Raw genomic sequence first — 25,490 nt, forward strand, 5'->3', positions numbered from 1 at the left:
GTTTGGGAATTTGCCACATGTGTTCGACATACTAAGACGACGTGTCGCGTGCAAGACCCGTGTCCCTACCTCTAAGTTTTCACACATAGGTTTACTCACAATGGAGTGCTGCAAATAAGGACACAGAGTATAGGTTGTCGTGTCCGAGCTGTAACTATTTCTTGTATGGACAGATTTAAAAATAACTTGCCACATGTGTTTGACATACCAAGACGACCTGTCACGTGCAAGACCCATGTCCCTACCTCTAAGGTGAAAGATACACTAAGAAGTTTATTTACAATGGAATGCTGAATATGAGGACTTAAGAGTGTATGTTGAGTATGAGTGGTATTTTTATGTTCAGAGGCAATTTAAATAATTTGACATATGTTTTTGACACGTAAAGGCAAGATTAACTGCTTATGTACTGACCTTGTTCTTAGGTCAATTTCACATTCAGGAGCATTCGTCACATACTGTGACTGCTCTTGTTTTTAATAATGTTTTCTTTAGTTGTTCCTAGTTTTAGTACAATGATGCTCTTTGTTATGAAACTCCTATGGTCACACAGTTTTAAACCTTTTAATTTATAAGGCAGTCTGTGTGTGATGACTATAGTTTCAAAACATTTTTGCATTAGGTGCTCTGAATTGTACACCTCCATTTGCAAATAGAGTTGGGATCTCTTATCATAGAAGTACTTGGGATTTACCGATTCGTTTTTTATTATTTGTTTTATTGTTAAGTTTCCACAAGATAAGGCATACTTTGACCTTTTGCGTTTTTTCTTTATTTAGTATTGTTGGGATAAGAGTGAGGTTTGTGTACTTTAACTGGTTTAAACCTCCGGTAAATTTATATTTTACTGACCGTTTCAATGCGGTACAAAACAATCCTTGATCAACACACCTAGTTTTTTTAATATATAGTATGTATGCAATGTGCTGTAAATGGAGTTTTGTGCTGTTTTTCCATGTTCCTTGATTGTGATTTTTGTTTTTAGATTCTATTTGTTGGCGTTTTTCCAGTGCCATTTAAACGGGTATATGTTTAAACTTTTTGCTCCTGAGCTTTTTTCTGTAGTTTTTCGCAAACATTTTGAACGAATTGGTAATTTAAATGAGTGGCAGTTATGATTATCATCCGATGAACGCAACATCTTTGGATATGCTCGGATCGCGTATAAATATACATGCACATTGTTTATATTGTTCATGTTGAAAAATATTCATTGATGATTTGTTATAATATTTTTCTTTTTACTTTAAAATTCGTCTATAACGGCGTGTATTTTGACCCGCGTCATATGGCAAACAGTCGGGTCGATCTATTTACATAATGGTTACTAACTGAAAGGTTAAATGAAAATAAGTGTTGTTTTCAATCATTCTGAAAATAAATAAATTTGTGTTGTTAATATAAGTAATGAATTGCGTAATTGATGTCATTAATGTGGATATACCCGAAAATGGGCAGGTTAAAGTAAGCCTAGAGTACTTCGGACTCTACATATTTTAACCGGCACAACTGCTTACACACTCAGATAATGACATCGACTTTCCCATTCATTCCTTAAAGATGTACTCTTACTCCCAAATAAGATTTACCACAATTAATAAATTGTTTTAATATTTAAAAAGGATTGTCGAAAACAATTGTTCTTATGACAAATACTGAGTTGAATTTGAAAGAAATGAGCATAAAACACGGTATTTCTACCTTATAAATATAAAGAAGACCAAAGTATATATTTTAGCAATCACCAATCTTTTGATATTTATGCGCTTTCTGCTATTAAAACGCTAACAATCGTGTTATCAGTAATTAATAGTTTCGATAATTGCTTTATTTAGTAAGTAGTTAAAGATTAATCAGTCAAAATGTATGTTTGTTTTTCATTTGTATGAAAATAAGAGTGTCACTTTAAATGAAACATATATTTACGAATTACTTGCTCTGTATGTACGAAGTCAATTTTGAGTGACTGTTTTGTTATTTTCCGAGCCCATGAATAATTTCTGGCCCAGGCACTGCAGTAGTTATCGCAATAATCCCAATCAGGCTGCTCTCATGTGCCACAGTGCTGAAATCCATAAAATTTAAATGCTCTCCAATGGTCGGTGTTAACTTAAACAGTCATGTTGATTTACCATGAAAAACGTTCAAATAGAACAGAAACAAATGCAAACTATTCATTTTACGCATGTCTGATATACTATCTATTTTCATTTCAGTTCATTACTTTTTCCGTTTTTGCCACATTTTCTACGTGTTTTTTTCTGGCTTTGTTTCATATCCGTGGATTTTGTTAACTGCATAGTTCTGCACATGTGCGCATCTAATGAAAATGCTTGGATCCAGACACTCGGAATAAATAACACGAATTTTATATATTTGTTTTTACGTATGCGAACAACGCTCACATGGAAAAGCGGACTTGGTCTTGCAATTTATTTAAGACACTTGAAATAGATATGTACGCTAACAGCTCAAGCCCTTCGTGCTAGTTATTACATGTCGGTATTATAGGTTAGTGCATGGTGCGATTAGACGTTTTTCCAAAAATACAAATCATTTACTTGAATAAATTTTGTCATTCGTAATTAGAGTGAAAATAAAATTGATTGATGATGGCACACGCAAATGCTACTTATAAACGAGGCAGCTGATAAAACGTTACCATCATAAATGATTGTTTATTTAATCGGCAACCTTTAAGCAAAGCAAACTTTATTTTCAAACCAACCGTGCAAACGACGCGTGTTGACAAATAACAAAAAAACTTAAATATACGAACACTACTTATTTCTCGGTAAGCCTAGCAATATGAAGTTACTCTCAGAATGTATAGTGAGCTTGACAAAACAGTGAACAACATATTTGTTATACTATAGTATATACAATATTGTCCACACATCCACTCGCTTGACTGTTAATTGATTGCAATTGTAGATGCAACTGTGTCAATGTTGTATATCGCTAGACATTACATTTCCAGCTGTAGTTGGTGTAACACTGACAATGCCCCCTATCGCTGTACTATATATTGGCAGCAATTTCTTCTACAATGATGGTTTAGACAAATAATGAATTAAGCTGCCTTATGTCGCATTTTCGAAGCTATGAATTTATCTCTTCTAAAATTCCAATCACCATATTTTGAATCAAAAAGACCTTTAGAACGCCATTTTAATATTGACATAATCATTCTAAATAGTTAACAATCTACAAACTTCAAATCACTACACTTAAGGGATTGTAAATACTTCAAATCACTTCACTTAAGTGATTGTCAATGCGGAAGATTTAAACTTGAGATTTTTTGAATGAGTCATTCATGTTTGCAAGGCACGTTGACATTGGCTTTTGTCATTTCATTATGAATTTGAAAAGGGATTTTATCGTTTCGTTTATTCTGTTATTTGGAGAATCATTATCTATGGCGATTTTGGAGGTGAATATTTTCTTGGTCTTTTATACAAAAATGTTGTCGCAGACAAAAATGTTAAATCACTTATGGTATTATGGTGATTTCTTTACATACAATTTCAGCCAAAATACAGGCATATTATGTCATAGGTTTTAGTTGAAACAGGTATTAACCGTAATAACAGTGAATTTAAAATACAACATAGCTAATAATAATAGCTATTTGATGTTGAAGAAGATGATCACAGTTAAATTTATTAACGGTATTCAGATTTATTTTCCAAATGCCCATTTTCATGAAATTAAATGATTAATTCAAACGTTTGAAATTTCAGGGCACAATATCGCACCATATGGTCAGGCTGATCAATATCCGAAGACATACTATGATAACAGATTTAATGCATATAGAGCAATTGATAAAGATCCGGATCCAGATGTTGCACATGGAAAATGTTCACACACGGGCTTACCAAACCACGAGGAAAACGCTTGGTGGGAAGTTCAATTCAACAATTTATACAGCATCACCGGTATTGTGATTGTTAACAGAAAACATATTGGTATGTACAATTTACATGTCATACAACGGAACGTCTTTATATATCCGCACCATATCAACATGTCATAACCATTCGATTTGGGTAGAGAACAATCAAATGTTGACAAGTCTGTACGGACGGACAAGGCAAAGCGCTTTGTAAACCTCTGTATTAAAATACTGACCAAGTGTAGGCTTAGTCAATATTTAAGATATTGTTATTCTTAATATCTGGCTTTATCATATTACGTGTATCGTGCAGATGAAGGATACGGTTTAGGAATGTCATGCTCAGTGAGATCAGGGTTCATATCTACGCAAGGTGAGTCAGTTAGTTGGTTTATACAACCGTATCCCCAGCTCAGTCACTGCCTAGCGGTAATAAAGAAAGGGTAATACAGATCATATACCAACTTCTCTCCCAGTAACAAAATGAACGTCATGGAGAGGGACATTTACAAATCCATACACTTCTCACTGAAACAGACACTTGTTCAGGATAAAAATCTGTAAAAAATGCCGAATTTCTACTGAAATAATGGATTGCGAAGCTCTTGTACCTCTTAATAATTGAATAAGGGTCTGTGAGCGTTTATCATGCTTAGAAAACGAAAGACCATCGAAGAAGAATGATTAAAATATTTCAAAACATTAGACTCGGGTTCTGTGATCTTAACAATTGCAATGTTATCTTTCAAGATTGTAGTAGTTGCATAAATGTGCTGATACCCTTTGCCTCGTCATGTTGCTGATGTTGTTTTCTTTTTGGAGGTTAAGACTTGAAGATGAGATAACTACTGTTGTCATCATTCACAAGTAGTCTGATATCAGTGATTTCAACCTTTTGCTTCAACAAGGATGGGTGTTTTAACTGACCTGGAAGTTGATTTGTATAAACTTATAAATGAATATTGTAGGTTCAGAAATAGTTATCAGTCATACGATAAGTTTATTTCATGGTTTATATTTCTCTTTTTCATGAAAGACTTGACATCTTAATGTTTTCCCTGTTTAAATTCTTCAATTTAAGGTATTAGCCATGTAATACAACTTGGTTAACATTGGGTAGCATCGACATATATCGCCACTCGCAGTTACAGATCACGGCGAACATCGGACGTATTCGGCCTGTACCGGATGTTGCTATTTTTAGAAACAGAATGTTTTTCCCCGCTATTCATAGGTCAATAATGAAATTTCTACATCGTTGTATTTGGTGATGTTTTTCTCATAATTGTAAGTTTAAAATACATAAATACTAAATTTGAATGCAGTAAAACATTATAACATGGGTGCGAAACAGTGGCTCCAGCTCTTTTAAGGGCTGTATATAAAAAAGATCTCTATGGCTTTTGGCTCCAGCTCAACCCAGAAAAATAGTATAAATATGCTAAATCCGGTAAAAAGGCGGTCATTTTTTATTCCCGACAAAATAAAAGCACTCGATAATACTGGTGTTATCTTAAATGTAAGCTTGTTGAGTGAAATTCAGCTGAAAATTGGGGAAATTGTTCTACTTTCGTTTGTAAACATGCATGTATTTGATGGGAGAATCGGTTTTATAACTCCATAAACAATATGTTTACAAACTAACCGAAATACGTGTGAAGATTAAAAATATTTATATGGCACTGCATTCCCCGATTTCTCAAATAAGCCCTCATAATTGTGATATTAGATAAAAATAACGAGTCATACTTACGTTTAATGATGATGTCCGTTCTTTTGCTCTAGCTCGGAAGTGTCATTGGCTCTTTTTTATACAGCTCCTAAAAGAGCTGAAGTCACTGATTCGTATCCGTGTATAAGATAATTATGCGTATAAAAGTAGATTTTCTGTCGAAAAACAAACTGTCAACAATCATCCTGGAACTGGAATATTCCGATATTCGTGTTAAAGGGTAAGTAGACCTTGAACAGTTTTTACGTTTATGTGTTTTAATTTATCTTTAGAATTCTTAAATCATTTTTATTAGCTAAATGTTTAGACAGCATGTTCATATTTTTACATGTACTTTAATATGTAAATGTTTAACATGATGTTACATATTTTACATGTCCTTTTGTAAGTTTTACATATATTTACATGCAATTATGTATATTGTTTATTTGTATGAGTTTGTAATCTTTAATTTGATTATGTTATGTTAGAAAAATATTAGATTTAAAGTTTTGGTTAATATCATTGTAAATATTTTGATAAGTGACCTATTTCTAACATACCTAATACATGTACACACCCGGTATTTGTGTACAAAATGCATATTTTCAGAGTTAACCTGTGAGGAAAAGTTGTGCGTGTTTTGGGGCTCGAACCCACGACTGCTTGGCACTAGCGAAATTCATTTTGCTTGGTGTAGGTCTCGTCAAAACCCCAGACTGTCGTGAATCATTATCAGCCATATGCGCAACAACAATATATTTGTGCCTACAACCCCTTACCCTTACCTAAAACAGATATTTGTGCATAATGTATAATACTTTTGCATTTGGATTTTACGGTTGTAGTTTCTGCTGAGAATCAGAAGACTAATTTCTTTCAGGCAGGAAAGTGACTGAATATTACAAAGTCAACAACACTAGGTTATGAAATAATGCAGCCTGCATTAAATACTATGTTGGATCCTTTAGAGCGGTCTTGACAGCCATGTCTTTACACAAGGCGGCCGCTCCTGATTGAGATGATGTGAGTATTTTATTTAAAACATAATTGACTTGGTTTTTGTTTTTATAAACACACTGTATTCAATAATTATGTGGTGGTGGTGGTAGTGATGATGGTGATGATATGTATCAGCTTGTTTTTCCAAATAAAGCCGAGAAATATTTTATTTTGTATATGTTTGCCAGTACAATCCTTTATAATAATTAGAAAGGCTTTAATGTACTACCTTTTTCCTTTACAGCACTTAACATTCTTCATGGGTACAGTACCTGAAGGGGCATGAAAAACAAATAAGCATTGACTCAGCAATGAGTAGTTATCATCTGTGCACACTCTACAAGTACAAACGCATGGGGACAGACAAAACTTCAAATGTTGAACTTAAAGAGTGAATAATTATTGTGAAAAAATCTAAATGTTAGAATACCAATGGCAAAATGAAACAGATGGTCAAACAAATAGACATCAAATTACCCACAGAGATTGTTTACATGTTATAATATTAAAACAAAATTTGTTTAGAACTTTAACTTTTTTAACTAGACATTTTTGAGGGGCATTTCCGCCCGCTTAGTGTTATAATGTACAATCATATCTTTTAAAACTCTTTATTTTGAGTTAATATCAAAATTAAAATGCATTTATTTGAAAGAGTACATTTTATGAATAAGTCCAATTAAGCTTTATAAATTTTTACAAAAAAGGTTGAATTTAAGCATTTTATTAGCTATAAAAATGTATGGTTGCATGACATTATGTATATTTTCTTCAAAACTAGACGGTAAACTATCATAAATTGTCTTTTTAATTGTTCAATAGACATCATAGAAAATATCTAAAACGTATTCACCAGCTTGGTAATATCTAACTATTTTTATGAATTTTATAAAACTGCTATATATATCTTCAAACACCGCTGCTCTGTTTCCATGAGTCACAAGCTCAATCAAAATGATTTTTCCCATTTCTATCAATATTGTGTCCGTTTGAACTTTAGTTTTCTGTTAACTGAAGTTTAAATACCAGAAACTATTGTGTTTATTTCATAACCTCTGATAGTAGGAAAAAAATATAGACAAAATATTTACTTGTCGCTCTTTGTAGCCCTTAGAGTTGAGGGGTGGGTGTAGTTAAACATATTTTTTTGTTAATTAACGGTAAAAAATCTTTAAGATTTGGATAAAAGTCCCATAGTGTACCATGATTAACACTTTGTTGATGTTTAAAGCTTTTATAAAAGTGTGTATTACATGGCTAATACCTTAAAAGTACCGACTTTTAGTTACATTTACATAACAATCCAACGACTGCTTCGCACAAATGCTCAAAAAAGCAAAATAACTTTAATTCCGTTTTGACCCATGTCTTGGAATGATCACATTTATATGTGTATTGTCATACCATAACGAATATGCAGTATAATGTGTAGCTGTTTACATTCAAGTTATTTGCATGGGTGCAATCATTTAATGCCTTATTGCAATCACAAGCCGGTCGCGGCCGCTGTGGTACCAGCTCGCTTTCTGAACAAATATTTAAACGATGTCGCTGATTATATATCACATCTCTTAAGACATTTACTCTGAATGATGAAAACATTTCATCATGTATTGAATTATTTTATTTTACTTGTATTTCTTCTAGCTTCAAGAGACATGCTTACCGGAATGATAATATATGGATACACTTCCAGTACCAGTTACATTGAATTATTTCATGACGGTGACAGAAGTGTATCAAGAAATGATACTATCATCATTTCCGTTGGCGGCACTGAAATGGTGCAAAGAATTAGAATAACAACGAAAAGCTATCTTACCCTGTGTGAAGTGGAAGTTTTTGCAAGTAAATGAGCAATTTTTACGTATAGATCATCAGCAACATGCTTATATGCCTTTGAGTCAGTGTTAAAATAGTAGTACAAAAAGAACAATTGTGTATTTACAATGTTTGCAATAATATTTAGAATGCAATTATATGTTTGTATTTATGTCTCGTATTGGATTTGTATGTACAATGAACGTAAAAACACCATTTTGCTTTAGTTGCCTGTGAGCCTGTTGATATAGAAAATGGTGAACAACTTCCGTTGTCCCCACCTTCGACACGGGTAAATGTGATGTGTTCGAACGTATATTATCTGGAACCAGATTATTGGCAGTCAGTAAAATGGGCACTGGAATGTCGATGCAAGATGCGAATTGGTCAAATGCCCTTGTCCTACAGACACATACAATGCCATATACATTGAAGAATCTACAAACAATCATTGCTACGGGCGTAAACATTATGGAACGAAGTTGCAAGTTCAATGCAAAGTAGGGTATATATCATCCTCTGCAGTCACAACAACATGCCAAAATGACAAACGTTGGAGCCGTCATACAATAAACTGTGGAGTTTCTTGTAACGAGCCTCCAGAAATTCAAAATGGTTTTTACGCCAATACTGCACAGAGCCAATATCAGTATAATACTGTTGTCACGCCAAACTGTAGTACCGGATACAAACTCACAGGAAATGTAAACCCACTCAGATGTAGTTCTGACGGTAGATGGTCCGGGGGTCAACCACATTGTGAATTGGTGACATGCTTTGTACCACCAGCACCCGTACACGGAAGATACGAACCAGCGCATATGGGACAATACTTGTATAACACGACATTATATATAATATGTAACATCGGCTTTAAAAGAACCACCATACCTTCTTTTAGTTTATGCACAGCTGAAGGACACTGGAGTGTTTATAACCCGCAGTGTGTAAAAGTGACATGTTCTGTTTATATTTTCGAGAACAACAATGTCTTATATACACCCATTGAACACTACACTGGAAACATATTTCTGATTGATTATAATACAACGTTATATCCAGTTTGTAAGGATGGATTTACTCCTAAATCCGGCCATATTCCGAGAAAGTGCGAGTTAGACGGTCAACTAAGTGGGCATGAACCAATTTGCACAAGAAAGGCCTGCGTCGCAGTTAATCATTTAGAGGTCAACATATCGGGATATTCTGTACACGTCAGTGGACCATTCCTCTACGAAGAAACGAAAATAGTTGAATATAACCATTCATTATTTTATCATGTGAACGGTTCATTGTCAGTCAGCTGTGCTGTCAATGGGTCACTTAAATGGCAACATGGCAAACCTCCTGATCTACGTATGCATTTCATTATTTCATGTTTCTTTACTATAATGGTAAACATAGGGTGTGTCTTGAAGCTAAATAGCATGATTAAAATTGAAGTGGTCCATATGCTATAATATCATAGATGTGTAGAGTTGTAATAGATTCACATCGTTAGAACAATTAAATTATTTCAAATGATCAAGTATCATATCAACCATGATATAACATATTTATATATAAAACACATTTTTATTAAAGGAAAAATATGCATCTTACCAAAAACGATACCAAACGGGATTGTGAATCATTCCTGTTTATCTGACGATAAGTGCGAACAGGGGACAACTATACGAATTGAATGTTATGAAGGTTTCTCAACATCAAACACTTATGTCAAATGTCTTCCTTCACACTCATGGAATGGAGATTTGTTTTGTGAAAGTACGTACGAATATTTGATCATTTATTCGCTATACAATGTTTACTTAAATAATTTAAGGGTGTAAGTATAAATATCAGTAAAAAAATCAAAATGATAATCGATGATGGCGCTTTCTGCTACGGTAAAGTTAAACACTCCTTTTGGAGTTTGCGGAAGGCATTGAAAGTATTCAAACAAAACGTTTCACGTTGCATAATTCACGGTTCAACAAACTTTGCCATTTACAACTGTATGCCTGTATCCTTTAGCATTGCCCTATCCCATTATGTCAGCCGCATTTTATTGTTTCATTTCAAAGAGTGTTTTTATTATATTTTAAGAACTGTCAACCTTCGAAACCCAGACAGTTGCAATTGCTAGTGCAGCTAGTGTAGGCACACTCCTCATTGTTGCCTCTGCTATAGCATTTGCAGTTTTCCTGCATAGAAGGTATGTATTGCTTTTGATATGTTTGTATTTGTTGAATTGAAAGTTAAAATTAAGCCTGGCTCCGATATGGCTTTTTTGTTTTATTTTGCTAAACATGCGAGATTAAGTACCTCTCACGCCCCCCCCCCCCCTCAATCTCCCTCCCAGTGAACTGCTGTTTTGCTTGCCTTTCCAAATAATCCGAGCAAATATGTGCGTGGTCGAGATGATAATGATGCTTTTTATACATTTATTTGAAATCTATTTTATTGAAGGAAACGGAAGGAACACACGAAAAACAAATGTACACTGCATAAACCAACGAATGTCTTAAACGTGATTTCTGAAACTGTGAACATTGGAAGGGCAGTTGAAACAAAAGGTGACAATAATTACGATTTTATTGAAATTATATTTTCAATTGCGGGCGTAGTCCTTGACAGATTGATTTTGGTTGATTTTTGTCGTCTGTTGATTTAGATAACACAGAGTATGCGACAAGTACAGCCCATTTCGGATTAACGCGGGATGAAGAGGCCGGTATGGAGAAGTCATATTACAGCATTGGTGATCGTGTAAAACTTCCAGATAATGCCATTAAAGTGGAAAATTTGTATGATATCATTTTCTCATCTGAATCCAAGGAAACTATGAAAACTCAGTTTAAGGTACATCATTTTATTTTTGAGGAGAAGTCGCCAATTGCATACTTTTCACACCTCATTTGTTTTATGTTAATGAAAATGATACTAAAAATAAGCAAACATAATAGGAGTACAATAATAATAATGATAATAATAAAAATAATACTAACACTACTACCACTAATACTGCTTCTACTACTACCACTACTGCTACTACTACTACTATTACTACTACCACTACTACTACTACTACTACTACTACTACTACTACTACTACTACTACTACTACTACTACTACTACTACTACTACTACTACTACTACTACTACTACTACTACTACTACTACTACTACTACTACTACTACTACTACTACTACTACTACTACTACTACTACTACTACTACTACTACTACTACTACTACTACTACTACTACTACTACTATTACCTATTACTACTACTACTATTACTACTACTACTACTACTACTACTACTACTACTACTACTACTACTACTACTACTACTACTACTACTACTACTACTACTACTACTACTACTACTACTACTACTACTACTACTACTACTACTACTAATAATAATAATAATAATAATAATAATAATAATAAAAATAATGATAATGATATTATGCCTGCAGATCTTTCCAAAAGGACTGACAGAAGACTATCAGGTAGCCCTGAAACCTCAAAACAGACAAAAAAATAGATACAAAAGCATATATCCATGTAAGTATTGCCCAACAGTAACAAACGCTTGAGGTTTAAACAAATGGATTGTTGTATACGTGTACATGAAACACACACACACAGACACACACACACACACGCGCGCACACGCAAACGCACACACGCACACGCACACGTACACACACACACATACACACACTGTTAATGATAACATGTATCGATATTGCACAATAAGAGTAAAAACAATTTGCGCTACTGTGGTATCTTGTTACAGCGAAATGCTGAGCATAATTGATTTAATGGATAAGCCGCACTAAACTTGATCGTGTTCTGTACACCGAGGTGATATTTCATGGTAAGAGAATAATGACAATTAATTGTGAATATCACGCCTAAAATCATCATTAAGCCAAAATAAACCAATGGAAACTCATGGACATACTTTGTTACAAGAAAAATATCAGAAGCGTAAGAACGCTTAATACATGTCTTCTCTCAACCTTGTTATGATTCCAGAGATCGCAAATACCTTTTGCCCATCTGTCTTACACGACTTCGGTTATTTTCCAGATGATGAAACAAGAGTAATTCTTCAGAAATATGGAAGCCATATCAGCGATTACACCAACGCAAACTACATACACGTAAATATATTATACATTCTTTTATGCTGTTTGATTTTTAATTGTTATTGAATCAAATTAAAAAAATCAATCCGATGAACGATTATAGATAAAATTCGAGTGATCAAAATATTATTAATTGATCATGTAAAGCCTATGTTTGTAGTTGAGTATTGAGGCTGCAAAAAAGCGTATTACGCATTAACACTGAAGGAATGAGACTAAAACAAATATTTCATGTGAATGAAAAATATGAATTTTGTTTAACTGTTTACCTATTCTTTATTGATATCACTTTAAAGGGGACTTTGAAGCAGCAAAGAAAATGTAAAAAAATGACCAAAAATATTATAACAAGCTTTTATTTTAGCAGTAACTTTGCAAAATAAGAAATTAGTCAAATTACACGTTTGAAATAAAGGATAAGGGATATAAACTACAATCACTTAATGTATTATGTAGTTTTGGTCATGTACGAGTATTTAACATCTAAGTAGCCAAGCAGCAAACAATAACCTTTAAAACAAAAGCAAAACTTACAAAGTTTTGGAGTCAACATTCCACCTTTTAGCTTTTTATATGATACATTGTCAAATTTAAAAAAAAACACGTCGAAAATCTGAAAAATTGATATCGTTGCATACAATGCATTGCATCTTTTAATGGCGTACGAAACATTTCTCTTTTGAATTTTGGGGGTATTTTTTCTAATCGGAATGTACTGTTTATACACCAAGTAAGTACAAATGATTCAAAAATATAATCGTTATATACAAATCACGTGACGTGAACATGCTAAGCATACATACGTCATGGCTTCCTAAAATGACGGATAGTGCACCAAAGCGGAATATTGCTGCAAAACAACTTAGAAAAAAGCCTGAATGATAAACATCGGTGATGCCATCGATCGATGAAAACGTTTAAAAGAGATTCACACTGCTGAAAAAACAGCGAGTTAATTAAAATGCGTAGTGTCAGGTTTATGTGTAATTCGTTCACGTGACTTGCAATGTGTTCGGTAAAAAACCTTTCAACGCTACTTTTAAACATGAAAATCGTTTCGCGCTATTTCTAAACGGCCATTCTCAGCTAAGGCAGCGTGTTGACGACTTGATTGTTGCGTCTATTATTTTAATCCTATAAAATGATGCCTTTTCGGCAACATCCAAGGCCGTTCTGATAATTATTGGGTTGTTTCAAAGAAATATTATATTTGCCTAATTTTGAACTATCTGGAGTGGCATTGGCGATTCATTCGTTGAAAGGTGCTGTTTGTGTTTGGTCGTGGAGTACTTGAAATTACGTATCAGTTAATATTTTATGTATTATCCATTGTGCCTTTTGAAAGATTGACTGGAATATCCCTAAGATTTGTCTTAATATTATCATTGCGCATAGTATGATAGTTTTGATGTGCCTTTCTTGAAATACGGATTAGCAGCCTAGATCTTCCAAAATATTGAGTTGCTGGTTATGCGCAGACTAATTGATTCATGTTTCATATATTTTAAGCTGTGCTCTTTTTGCAGGGATATAATCAGACCAGAGCGTATATTGCGTCTCAAGGTAACTATGCTTATTAAGGAATCAAGCTTGAACAACCTATCTGAAATCTACAAACTAGACAATAACAAACTAGCTATAACAGTGTTTACATTATGAATTTGAAACATACATTCGCATAGAAGAGATATATCCGAGTAAAATTTGACTAATGACAAACAAAATCAAACGAAAACATGTTACTTTTCAACAATATGAGTAATCAACAATAAGAGTATTATCAAAAAATAAACTTCTATTGAACTTTTAAGGGCCTACGAAAGAGGTACTGGTTGATTTTTGGAGAATGATTTGGCAACTAAGGGTTGGCAAGGTTGTTATGCTGACTAATCTTGAGGAGAACAAAACGGTTGGTGAAATGATGGAGTGTAATCTAGCCAAGTGCAAGGTTTAATATACGTGCATGTATGCAATAAATTAATAATTATGTAAACAATGAACACGTACATATTTTGTCAATTCATGTATATTTTTAAACAAGTACATATACTGTAATCACCTCTCGAGGATATTCATAACAACATTAGGCAAAATTGCAGCATTATGACGAGTATTCAGGCCTATGTTATGATTCATTTTAGATGAAGTGCATACAATATTGGCCTGAAGCAGATAGTGTTAACTTCGATGATTACAAAGTAACCACTCAGGGGGAAGAGAATTATTCAGACTTTATCATAAGAACATTAATTGTTGAGAAGGTAAAATTAAAATAGCTTAATTTCAATCATTTAAATAAGATGGATATCCTTCTAAATACTAGAAATATTGCATCCATTCTGTTTTTATATTATATTAATATGATTTATTTATACGAATGATAACTACTAGTTTAACGAGCACCGCAAACTACTGTTGTCCACAGTGACTATTATATAAGTGAAAAAAGTGAAAAAAATGCTTAACGGAATTCAAAGGTGTTATATTGATTCATTTGGGTTTACTCATAAACAGACAGGAGAGGGAAAACGAAAGCTGTTCCATTTTCATTTTACTGCGTGGCCGGATAAAAGTGTCCCAAAGTATGCTTCGTCGCTTGTTCATTTCCGGCATAAAGTTGAAACCACTCCTGTAAAAGAGAATGGGCCCGTTATTGTTCATTGCAGGTTTGTATGACCGTATTGTTGTTTTTATTAGATATTTATGGACCTAATAGTATTGCATTAGTAATAATAGATACACGGCAATTTATCATACAATTTACGCCAAAAAATAACTCATCATGTCTTGTTTGGAAAAGTATACTACCAATACAAATGTTTATGTGTTAACAAACAGAAAGCACCTTTCTTCCAAATGATAACGTCATTTCCATTTTATAGTTTAAGGAATATATATACATCATTTAAATTGAAACAAAATACAGAAATATAGCTTAATTAATGATATCAATTGATATTTAAAATTGCCTCAACTGAAAACAAGATATTTAAACAAAATACATCTTTTTCACTAAAAGACAGAGTTACTAAAAGCATGTCTTATAAAGCTTTTTAGGCCGCTTATCGATTCTATTTTTATCTACAAGTGAAAATACAGCGGGTCGTTTTGAGTTATTCATACTGTATTTTGCAATAATTTTGTGTTGAAATTTTGACTTGATTTATAGATAATTTATTAAGGAACTCAAACACAAAGGAAAAGAAAATAGTTTAGAAAAAAGCCTTTTTCTGTCTATATTCCGTCATTTCGGAGTGATATTCCGGATATATCATGTGAAAGCTTAGAGGAATTTCTTCGATTAAAACTATAAACAGTTCGTTAAACAATATGATAAATACAAGAAGGCATAACATAAAAGAAATATTACGATAAAAGGCTTTTCTTGCAACTCACATCACGTTTAGTTTGGTGAATAAACATGCGTCCTTTTCGATGGCTGCACGGTCTCCGGAGAAAGTATTGACACACCGAACTCGACGTGATACAAGACGTCAGAGAGCCGTACCATCATTGTCTTTAAAATGTTGAAATGGTCAAAAACTATAAAGATTCACATGAAAAGTGAATATATTACCAATTTGATATATGCAGTAACTAAAGATCATTACTTACATTTATTTGCTAATTTTAGTGCCGGTGTGGGTCGGACGGGGACCTTTATTGCGCTGAATATTCTGACAGAGCAAGCCTCAACGATGGGATATGTGGATCCTGTGGGCTGTGTGAATACACTGAGGAGACAGAGGGTCGACATGGTTCAAACACCGGTAAGAATATAACAAAGATGGTTTTAAAGGGGATAATACATCTACGATTGCTCCTGATCGAAGACATAAAACATGAGTGTTTCCATTGGCTGGCTGTTAAAATAAATGGTATCACAGAGGCCTGATTAAGAATAACGATTGTTCAACATTAAATACGGTTCTGATTACGAATTCGGGTAAAGCTATATAATAAGGGCTAGACTGATATCACTTGTTTCACCATTCCATTGAGCTTTCATTGATCTATTAAATAAAACATGGTTACTTTCATGTTTCTAAGAATGCGAGGAATTCAGATACGCTATTTGAGTCATAACAAAAGTAAAACCTCTTATACATCTAAATATGTAATTTGTTTATTCGTATTTAACTGTCACTATGGTTTCGTTCAGGATCAGTATATATTTCTGCACATGGCGCTTTTGGAGACGTTGATGCTGTCAACGTCTGCTCTATCTGCGTCAAGGTTTCTCAAATATTATGAAGAACTAATGGCCTTTGATAATCACCTCAGAAAACGTAAAATTGATATCGAGTTCTCCGTGAGTATAAAATGTCGATTCCAATTGTTTTATGGATGTTCGTAAGTTTCTCTTTGTTATTATGGACTGGCATATCTTCATATATTTTGTTTTGTTTCGGAAACTTAACTACAGCGTAAGCTGCAGTACACTTTATTTGCCATGCTTTATCTATGTTTATGATACACTTTCGCAGAGAATGGAGAAAATGTCTCCCGTGGCTGATGAATGTCAGTATGTGAGTGCAAAAGAAGTGAGAAACAGAAAAAAGAATCGATATTCAAACATTCTCCCAGGTATTTTTGTTTATGGTTGATGCGTTGTTGTTTAACTTACTGGGAAATGTGTTTTAAGAGAAATTGGTCTAAATTATAACGTCTAATAATGTTTACTTAAAATGATTGTTTCACAGTCGCTGACCACATGCCGTACTTGACTCCCTCTGGAAAGAGGTCTGAACCGGATTATATCAACGCTGTATTCTTACCGGTATGTTGCTTTCGCATAAACAAAACATACAGATTAAACAAGGCGATCGTGCAATAACCATATTTGGACGCATTTTGTGGCATAATAGTATCCTTGTTCTTCCGAACATTTCGGGATAAGATTAAAAGTTTTTCGGCGGACAGGAATGTACGGTGTCCTATGTGAAATATTAAATTTCACTTTCAACGGACGATGTTTAATCCTTGAAATATCATTTCAGAACTACAAGAAGAAGGGAGCGTTCATCGTCACCCAGACACCTCTCAAAGCGACCAAGACTGACTTCTGGAGACTGGTGGTAGAACACGATGTCCATACAATCATCATGATGAACAATATGAGTGAGATGAAGGTAAGGTCCATTTAACACTATCAATTACCCAAGTCTATTATAAATATATATGCATTGACTATCTTAAATATATTACATGTAATGATAGTTTTTTATTTATCACATGTCTACCCTTGTTTTCTATACTACCCTCAATAATGAAGCTGTAGGACTTCCGGGAGACAAATGACTAAAGAACTCATAGTGTCAGAAAGCATCTTGTTGAAAAACGTTCTGATAATAATGTTCCGCCAACCAGATAATTCAGTTCACTAGTCATAGAAATATCCAGTCAGTCAACAAATACAGCCACATTAGTGACAAACAACACAAGAACATTTCAAACATCTCCATCTTGACAAACACAGGAATTTGCAATCAATGCCATTTGCTTGCCAGTTTAATCAGCTGTCGGTTACCAAAAACACAAATAAAAATTCCGAACCACAGGCTTCCCATCACACATCCCATGACGGCTAGAATATTATGTTCTCTGGAAACATTCTTGGAACTTTTTCAACATCGAGATCCATGCAGTACAGAGTAAGGCTTCGCCGTAACCTTCTGCATGCTGTGAAACTCCATGTACACTAAGAAAACGCTTGACAGACCGATGTAGGTCACACAAACCGCGTAAATGCATTTACTCTCAGTGTGACGTCATGAAATTGTGTGCTTATTGTTTTTTTTTTGGTTAAAATTGTTCGTTATTCATGTTGTTGGATATAAACTACACATTTTAATATTTGTGACTTGTTAAGCGCTTTATCAGATTTAAAACCTGGTAACTGCTAGCTTTTTTGTCATTTTCATTTGGAACTATTTATATGGCGCATCGTTGACAAAACGCTCTGAGAACTTTTGCTGTCAAACAATGGGTTCAGAAAGTGGAACTAAATTGAAAATAAAAATATCGTTTTAAGAATGTGATAAACAAAATTTCTATTAAACTCGTCCATAAAAGTTGTTAGTAAGCTGGCCAGAGGCTCGCTAACAAACAAATTTCATGAACTCGTTTAATAAAATCTTGTATTAAATGACAACCCGTGTCAGATCCTATATATCAGTACTTTGATCTTACCAAAATGATGAAAGAAACGAAAACGATTTGAGAGTTGGGACGATTTGATTTATTTGAAAAATATATTCCGTTTAGGGATGGAAGCGAATATCCGAGTATCCGGATATCACGCAAGTATTCGGATACCAAAATGGGTATTCGAATATTCGTTAAGAATTAAAATTTCAATGAAATAGCTTAGCAGAGACATAGCAATTGTTATAAAACTTTTCAGATGAAATATTTCAGGTGATCAACAGTGTCTGTCGCGAAGTGGGTATGTGTCACAAATCGTCTGCTAATTTGGTGTTTGTACAAGGCGTGATATTGTGTCCTTGTGCAGCACCCTGTGAAGTTCTATGACCTTGTTTACAATGACAAGTGTTGTTTTATGATATCAGATGTGTTTAATTGACACTAATTGGCACTAGTTGATATTAAACGGATTGATCATTAATCCGCAGGAATTGATCGTCCAATCACAAGATAAGGGTCGTGCAATCAAAGCTATTAATGACCAATCGTATTTTTGATGAATATGCATGAAGAAATTATTGCTATCTAAACAATAAATATAAAAACAAATTTGTTTATCTTTTCACTTTTCAATCAAATTTCCATCATTTTGCATCTTGTTATTGTGTTTTAAATTATTAATCGTTATTCCTGTATCATGACGACGGAAATATGCCTCCAACATTGATTTCAAGTTTTTGGAAGTATTTCACAAAATCCGAGGAAGGTAAAGGTGTTGTGTGTCAACTGTGTAATGTTAAACTGGTATATTGTGTTGGCACTTCAAATCTTAGAAATCACATGAAAAAACACCCCGTATGCAGTCCACCGACTACGCCTTCAAAGTCCACCATGAGGCAGACAACTCTTGACGTCACCATGTCCACTATTATTTTTTTTATACGATATGTATACATGTTTAGTTTATTGATAAATAAAAAAAGTACACGCATGTAAATAAAGAAAAATCAGATCGTCTTTTTGTCTTCTTATCTTTTCCGCAATTATATCCTTCATCAAAAAACACCGCAGAAATTGTAGGTATTGCATTAAATCAAACAATATAATGAAATAAAATTACAATCGACTAATCAAATAATCAAAGCGTCATTTAACATGAAACCTGCTGATAAATAACAAACTCGAAAGCACGTGGCAGTAACCAAGCAACCACCTCGGCCGAAGTGACTATCAAATTCGCGAGGTGTTTATGTGGTATTCATCATGAGTTTTATGACGTAAAATGAGTTGTTTAGCTTTGATTAATACATTATAAATTATTAAGACTGAGAAAGAATGAATGAAAAAGTGAAATTGCCATATGACGAATTATAAATAAAGTGGACACTTGTGTCAAATAACAGAAGGTGGGTGACATATAATAGGAAATTTACTTATTATGAAAACAATTTGATACGAGTATCCGGATAGTATTCGAATACTTGATACGAATATCCGGATACCGATTTGGTATCCGGTTTCCATCCCTAATTCCTTTACCAAACTTTAACAGATTTACAAATCCACAGATTTAGGTTTGGAAAGAAAGCTTACAATATATTTATTTCTCTTACGTCTCTTAATAAAATTGAAATATAAAGTACAGAAGAAAACAAATATGATTTGTAAGTGCAAAGATGTTGTTAAACAAGTGAATGAAAAACAAAAAAAACAAACACGTTGTCGGAAACTTTTTAAGTCGTGTTAGTCTGTCCGTTTGGCATCAAACTTTACGGCTTTTGATTTATCCCAAAAATGATATCATAGTATTGGCAAATTGGTTCGTTCGTATTATTACGTTGATTCCGTAACTTATTTCGATTTCATTTATGCACTGTCGGTTATAGGAAGACGAGATATACTGGCCTGTACATAATGAATCGGAAACATATGAAAATATGACGATAACCAAGACAAGCGAAGACTGCGAGGGAGGATTGAGGAAGATAATGTTTGACTTTAATCGGTTTGAGAAGGTGATGAAAAGTCATCATCATCATCATCATCATCATCATCATCATCATCATCATCATCATCATCATCAATACAAGCTCCACCTCCACCATCATTATCATCATCATCATCATCATCATCATCATCATCATCATCATCATCATCATCATCATCATCATCATCATCATCATCATCATCAACAACATCGCCAACAGCATCATTAACACATGTTACATTCACAATGATTACTTGATTAAAAATACTCATATTTAAACTTAAATGGTAATTAGTAAAATGGAGGAAGCGAGCGGAGAATATACTTACGAGAAAAACAATTCTATGAAGAAAACTTATTGCTTGTTTTAGTTAAGGAAACTTCAACAATAACAATACGAAGGTTGGCCTGATGATTCAGCGTTGCCATCATCTCCTAAGGATGTTTTACACCTCCTTGATGAAGTGCAGTACTGGCAACAACAATCAGGAAACAACCCTGTGCTCGTGCATTGCATGTAAGTGAATGCACTGTTTTGCTCTTAACTCTAATATCCAACAATATATAGAAACCCTTCACTTTTATTTTTTCGCCATTAAGTTTTAAACAATGGAATGTTTAACGTAGTTACTCATAGATTATAATTCTTCAAACAGTAGTTATGTCACAAGGGCCATGAGAAACTTTCCTTTCAAGTATGCATTGTTTAATGAAGTATGTCCTTAAAAGGGTTAACGCGTGCAGCCGCAGTCGCTGCCAACGCTGAAAATGAAGAGCTTCTTTCTATTCTTATAATAATTACAGAAAGTTTCTATTTGCTTATTATTGCTTTGATGCAAACTGAGAAAATAGTTCTCGATGGTGACAGAACTAAACAAGCTTTCTTAGGCCACTGCTTTTATATAAATTGGTTTACAAAGCCGGCGGACCTAATTTTCCGAAAAGTACAAAAAATAAAATAATTGAATTTCACTTTTTATTTCAAAATTATTTACCAGACCATATTGATTCTGGTGCGAAACAAAATCAAACGAAAATATAAGAGTACGAATGCCGTAGATCTCGACTGGTTTGTTGATACGTAGTCGTATTCGGCAATTTATAGTGATAGCATGTGAGCCGGTCAACTATTATGGCAGCGCCCTTGGCAATGGCGAAATATTCATATTTTGAAGTATCGTTTCGGGGTTTCTTATCGCTGGTTGGCCCCAGTAAAGTATTTCTGTGGTCTGACGTGAATGAAACAATCGGCACGGCTATCAACCGGATGTTTTAAAAGTTTGTGTATTACTGTTATTAAAACCCAAATCTAGGTCTAGTTTGGTTTTTAGTTTTTCAAGAGTTGCTTCCGTTTTCACAATATTAAAGTTCAAATGACTTCATAAAATGTTACTTCCTTGTTTACAAAATTGGTATTTATTTTTACTTTATTGACAGTTTCCAATATTGAAATAACTGAGACAATGTTTGGAAAATGTAATGTATCGTTTTAATACAATAATAAGTTTTCTTGTTTATTTAAATGCGTTAAATGTGCCTACTCTTTGTTTCTGTTTTAAATTAATATTGGTCAGTTTTTAGGTTTTCTGCATTCACTTTTGCTTTATGTCTTGCTGAGTAATATTCAATGTATCTTTGATAAAGTGTAGGTTAAACATGTATATATGTTTTATAGTCAATTGCATTGATGATTTATATGCACAGTATGTAAGATTTAAACTGTGTGCTTAATTAGAACTTTGAAATTTTTAGTGTATAAACACATGCATTAATAGCAGTTTAAGAATTTAAAATGTCAAGTGAATGATATAAACTTTCAATGTTGTTATGTTGTTCTCTGATTTTTACCCATTAAGAGATTTGTACCCTTAAAGAGTATGTTTTGTGACTTTTTTCTTTTTTTTGCTTTTTTTCGACCACCAGTGGACATGTTTTTCAAGTAATTCTTGTAAACCAAAAAATAAAAAAAAGGAGTGGCCTTATGTTATCGATTATACTAGATACAAACATTCTTACAAAAATAGAGACAAAAGCGCTGAAAGCATTGAAAATCTATAGGCGCGACAAGCGTGATTTTCCTTTTTTTAATATTTCTGTTCAAGTGCAATGTAAATCAATTTGTCGAGTGACTCCAATCTGTAACCGATCAGTGCTTATCATTACCTAAGGTTAATTTAATTTGATCAATTTTAATACAATTAGGAAAAATGAACATTCTTTTCATCTCGCAAGTTTATTACTAGTGTGAAGTTATTTCATGTGATCCCGATATTGGCCGAGGACGTTTGGCCTATTTGTAAAAGGTAAAGTAAGGCGGCAGTGTCTTTTAGTTAACATAATTCCATTTGCTATTTACTGATCTACAAGGATCTATTCCAATCGGTTCTCAAATATGTATTTAAGACTCTTTGGCGTGCTTTCAAAGTCACATTAACGTTGCAAACTTATAAGCGTATTTAGATGAAGTGGCCTGTTAATTCGAACTATTTGAAGCCATATAACACATGACATACATAACATACGTTCAATGTTGCAACCCCGACGCATGTTGTTAAATAATGCCGTGTCACAAACTAGAACTCACGAAACCTGATTTTGATTTGCGGAACAAATAATTTAAGATTTTCGAGAAATCGAACTTTTTATACCATTTTATTATGATGACTAAGTAAATGATATGTTCTAGATTTTGATTATGATTTTGATTATTCATCTTAATTATAGTAATTATTAATATCAATAGCATTTCTTTCGTGTGTTCATGCAGTATGAATGCAGGAGGGCACACTTTTCCAAGAAGAACTGTTGGAGATGCCGTTTGATTTTCGTTTTCTTAAGGGTCTTTAAACTCATACTAGTTCGTTACATCGATGATAAATTTTAACACGCCACGGGCGGAGCAAACAGAGGCTGCTCGTTTAATATATTTTCAGCGTTCCTTAGAATAAAAAACACACAACATACTTGCCTTTCGTTTAGATATTTAATCAATATAATATCACTGCTACAGGAACGGAGCAGACAGAAGTGGCTTGTTCTGTGTTGCGTCAGCAGTCTTGGAGGGAATGAAGGTTGAACAAGACGTTGCTATTACACAGGTCATCAAAGAGATGAGGAACTACAGGGAACAGATCATTCCCTCTGTGGTGCGTATATATATATACTTCAACAGAACGCCTAAAGATGATATTTAACATTTCTTTTGCAATATTCTCATTTCATGTCTTACAATCAGCAAAACAGCTATGTATTAAATTCGTTTCATGCTGTGCTTTGGAGGTTAACTCTGAATAAAACATAGCAGTAAAAACGATCAAACACGTCTGTTTAAAAAAACAACAGTGTCATAGGCTTTAAAGACAGTTATTTCAAATAACAATTTGACACCATCTTTTTCAGGAACAATTCCAGTTTGTGCATGAAGTAGTCAAGGAATATATTCTGCAAAACAAAACATATTCAAATTTCACCGACTGAGGTCGACTGGCTGTCCAGCAATGTGACATTAACATGTCAACCAGGGATTGTTTTAAACGTGTATTTTGGTATTTTTTATGTAACATACATTACGTAACATTTGTTTAATATGTGCTTCTATATAGTTGTTGCATACTTGATTGCTTTAAGAACATGAAGTGGGTGTATATATGTATTGTACTTTTAAACAGATTGACAAAAGCTATAGCCGAAAGAGTGTTCCTTCGCCAAACCGTATCGTATGATTGTCGTTGTCATAAAAATGCAATTTCAAATGCGCTTCAAAAGTCCTGCTTATTCCTTTTTTCACACCAGGAACAAGTTTACTCTTATTCCGTTTACCAACGTATATATAAATATCATTTTTGTAATTACATGACAACCGCCACAAGACATTATTTGATAATTAGGTCACACATTTGTACATATAATGTAAAGGACTTTAATTGTATATAATGTAAAGGACTTTAATTGTATATAATGTAAAGGACTTTAATTGTATATAATGTAAAGGACTTTAATTGTATATAATGCAAAGGACTTTAATTGTATATAATATAAAGGACTTTAATTGTATATAATGCAAATGACTTTAATTGTATATAATGCCAAGGACTTTAATTGTATATAATGTAAAGGACTTAAATTGTATATAATGTAAAGGACTTTAATTGTATATAATGTAAAGGACTTTAATTGTATATAATGTAAAGGACTTAAATTGTATATAATGTAAAGGACTTTAATTGTATATAATGTAAAGGACTTTAATTTTTCGTTAAAATATGCTTAATAAATATTATCCTTCAATATCGTTCCGTTCTTATGCGTCCTAAGTAAGATCTATGCTAGACGTTTGTCTTTTTTGTCCCTAAATATCAGGCCTCAGCCATGATATTTGTTATATTTATTGAATTTAAGTAAGTTTGATTATCTGATCGTTTGTTTAGGTCGTCATAGATCATAAACGAAGAGATTATTGTATATCAATGAAAATACATATAGCTGTATATAAACGAATTCTGGAGCCAAATGTCAGGAGATGATTGCATATAATAAGAAAGATTAAGAGCCGTTGAATAATGGCATTTCAAATAAAGCAATTTCCCGCGGTGCCTGGGACGTTATTTGGTCATCGGAATCTTACGCCTCAAAGTGTCACAAAAACGCTACTTTTCATACTTTTTAACGGGCTCCTACATAGCTTGTAATGAGAAGTTAATGTCGATGATATCTCCGGAACCACGAATGCTAGAATGTCGAGAAAGGTCTTGTTATTTAGATCTCTCGATTC

General features: G+C 33.5%; 1 protein-coding gene across 1 annotated transcript; it reads left to right on the forward strand.

The window, feature by feature from the left end:
- The first annotated feature begins 3,334 nt into the window (after window positions 1-3,334).
- On the forward strand, window positions 3,335-24,777 carry LOC128213293 (receptor-type tyrosine-protein phosphatase kappa-like). Its single transcript, XM_052918893.1, has 23 exons — window positions 3,335-3,436; window positions 3,747-3,974; window positions 8,262-8,462; window positions 8,663-9,791; window positions 10,020-10,202; window positions 10,524-10,632; window positions 10,887-10,993; window positions 11,092-11,279; window positions 11,908-11,995; window positions 12,527-12,600; window positions 14,112-14,148; window positions 14,397-14,494; window positions 14,727-14,846; window positions 15,100-15,251; window positions 16,220-16,355; window positions 16,748-16,897; window positions 17,073-17,172; window positions 17,289-17,365; window positions 17,586-17,717; window positions 20,619-20,747; window positions 21,091-21,236; window positions 23,730-23,865; window positions 24,119-24,777. The coding sequence occupies exons 4-21, from the start codon at window positions 9,257-9,259 to the stop codon at window positions 21,109-21,111; spliced, it is 2,436 nt and encodes an 811-aa protein (XP_052774853.1). The 5' UTR covers window positions 3,335-3,436; window positions 3,747-3,974; window positions 8,262-8,462; window positions 8,663-9,256; the 3' UTR covers window positions 21,112-21,236; window positions 23,730-23,865; window positions 24,119-24,777.
- The last annotated feature ends 713 nt before the right edge of the window (window positions 24,778-25,490 follow it).

Source organism: Mya arenaria, chromosome 13, assembly GCF_026914265.1.
Source record: "Mya arenaria isolate MELC-2E11 chromosome 13, ASM2691426v1".
Lineage (NCBI taxonomy): Eukaryota > Metazoa > Mollusca > Bivalvia > Myida > Myidae > Mya > Mya arenaria.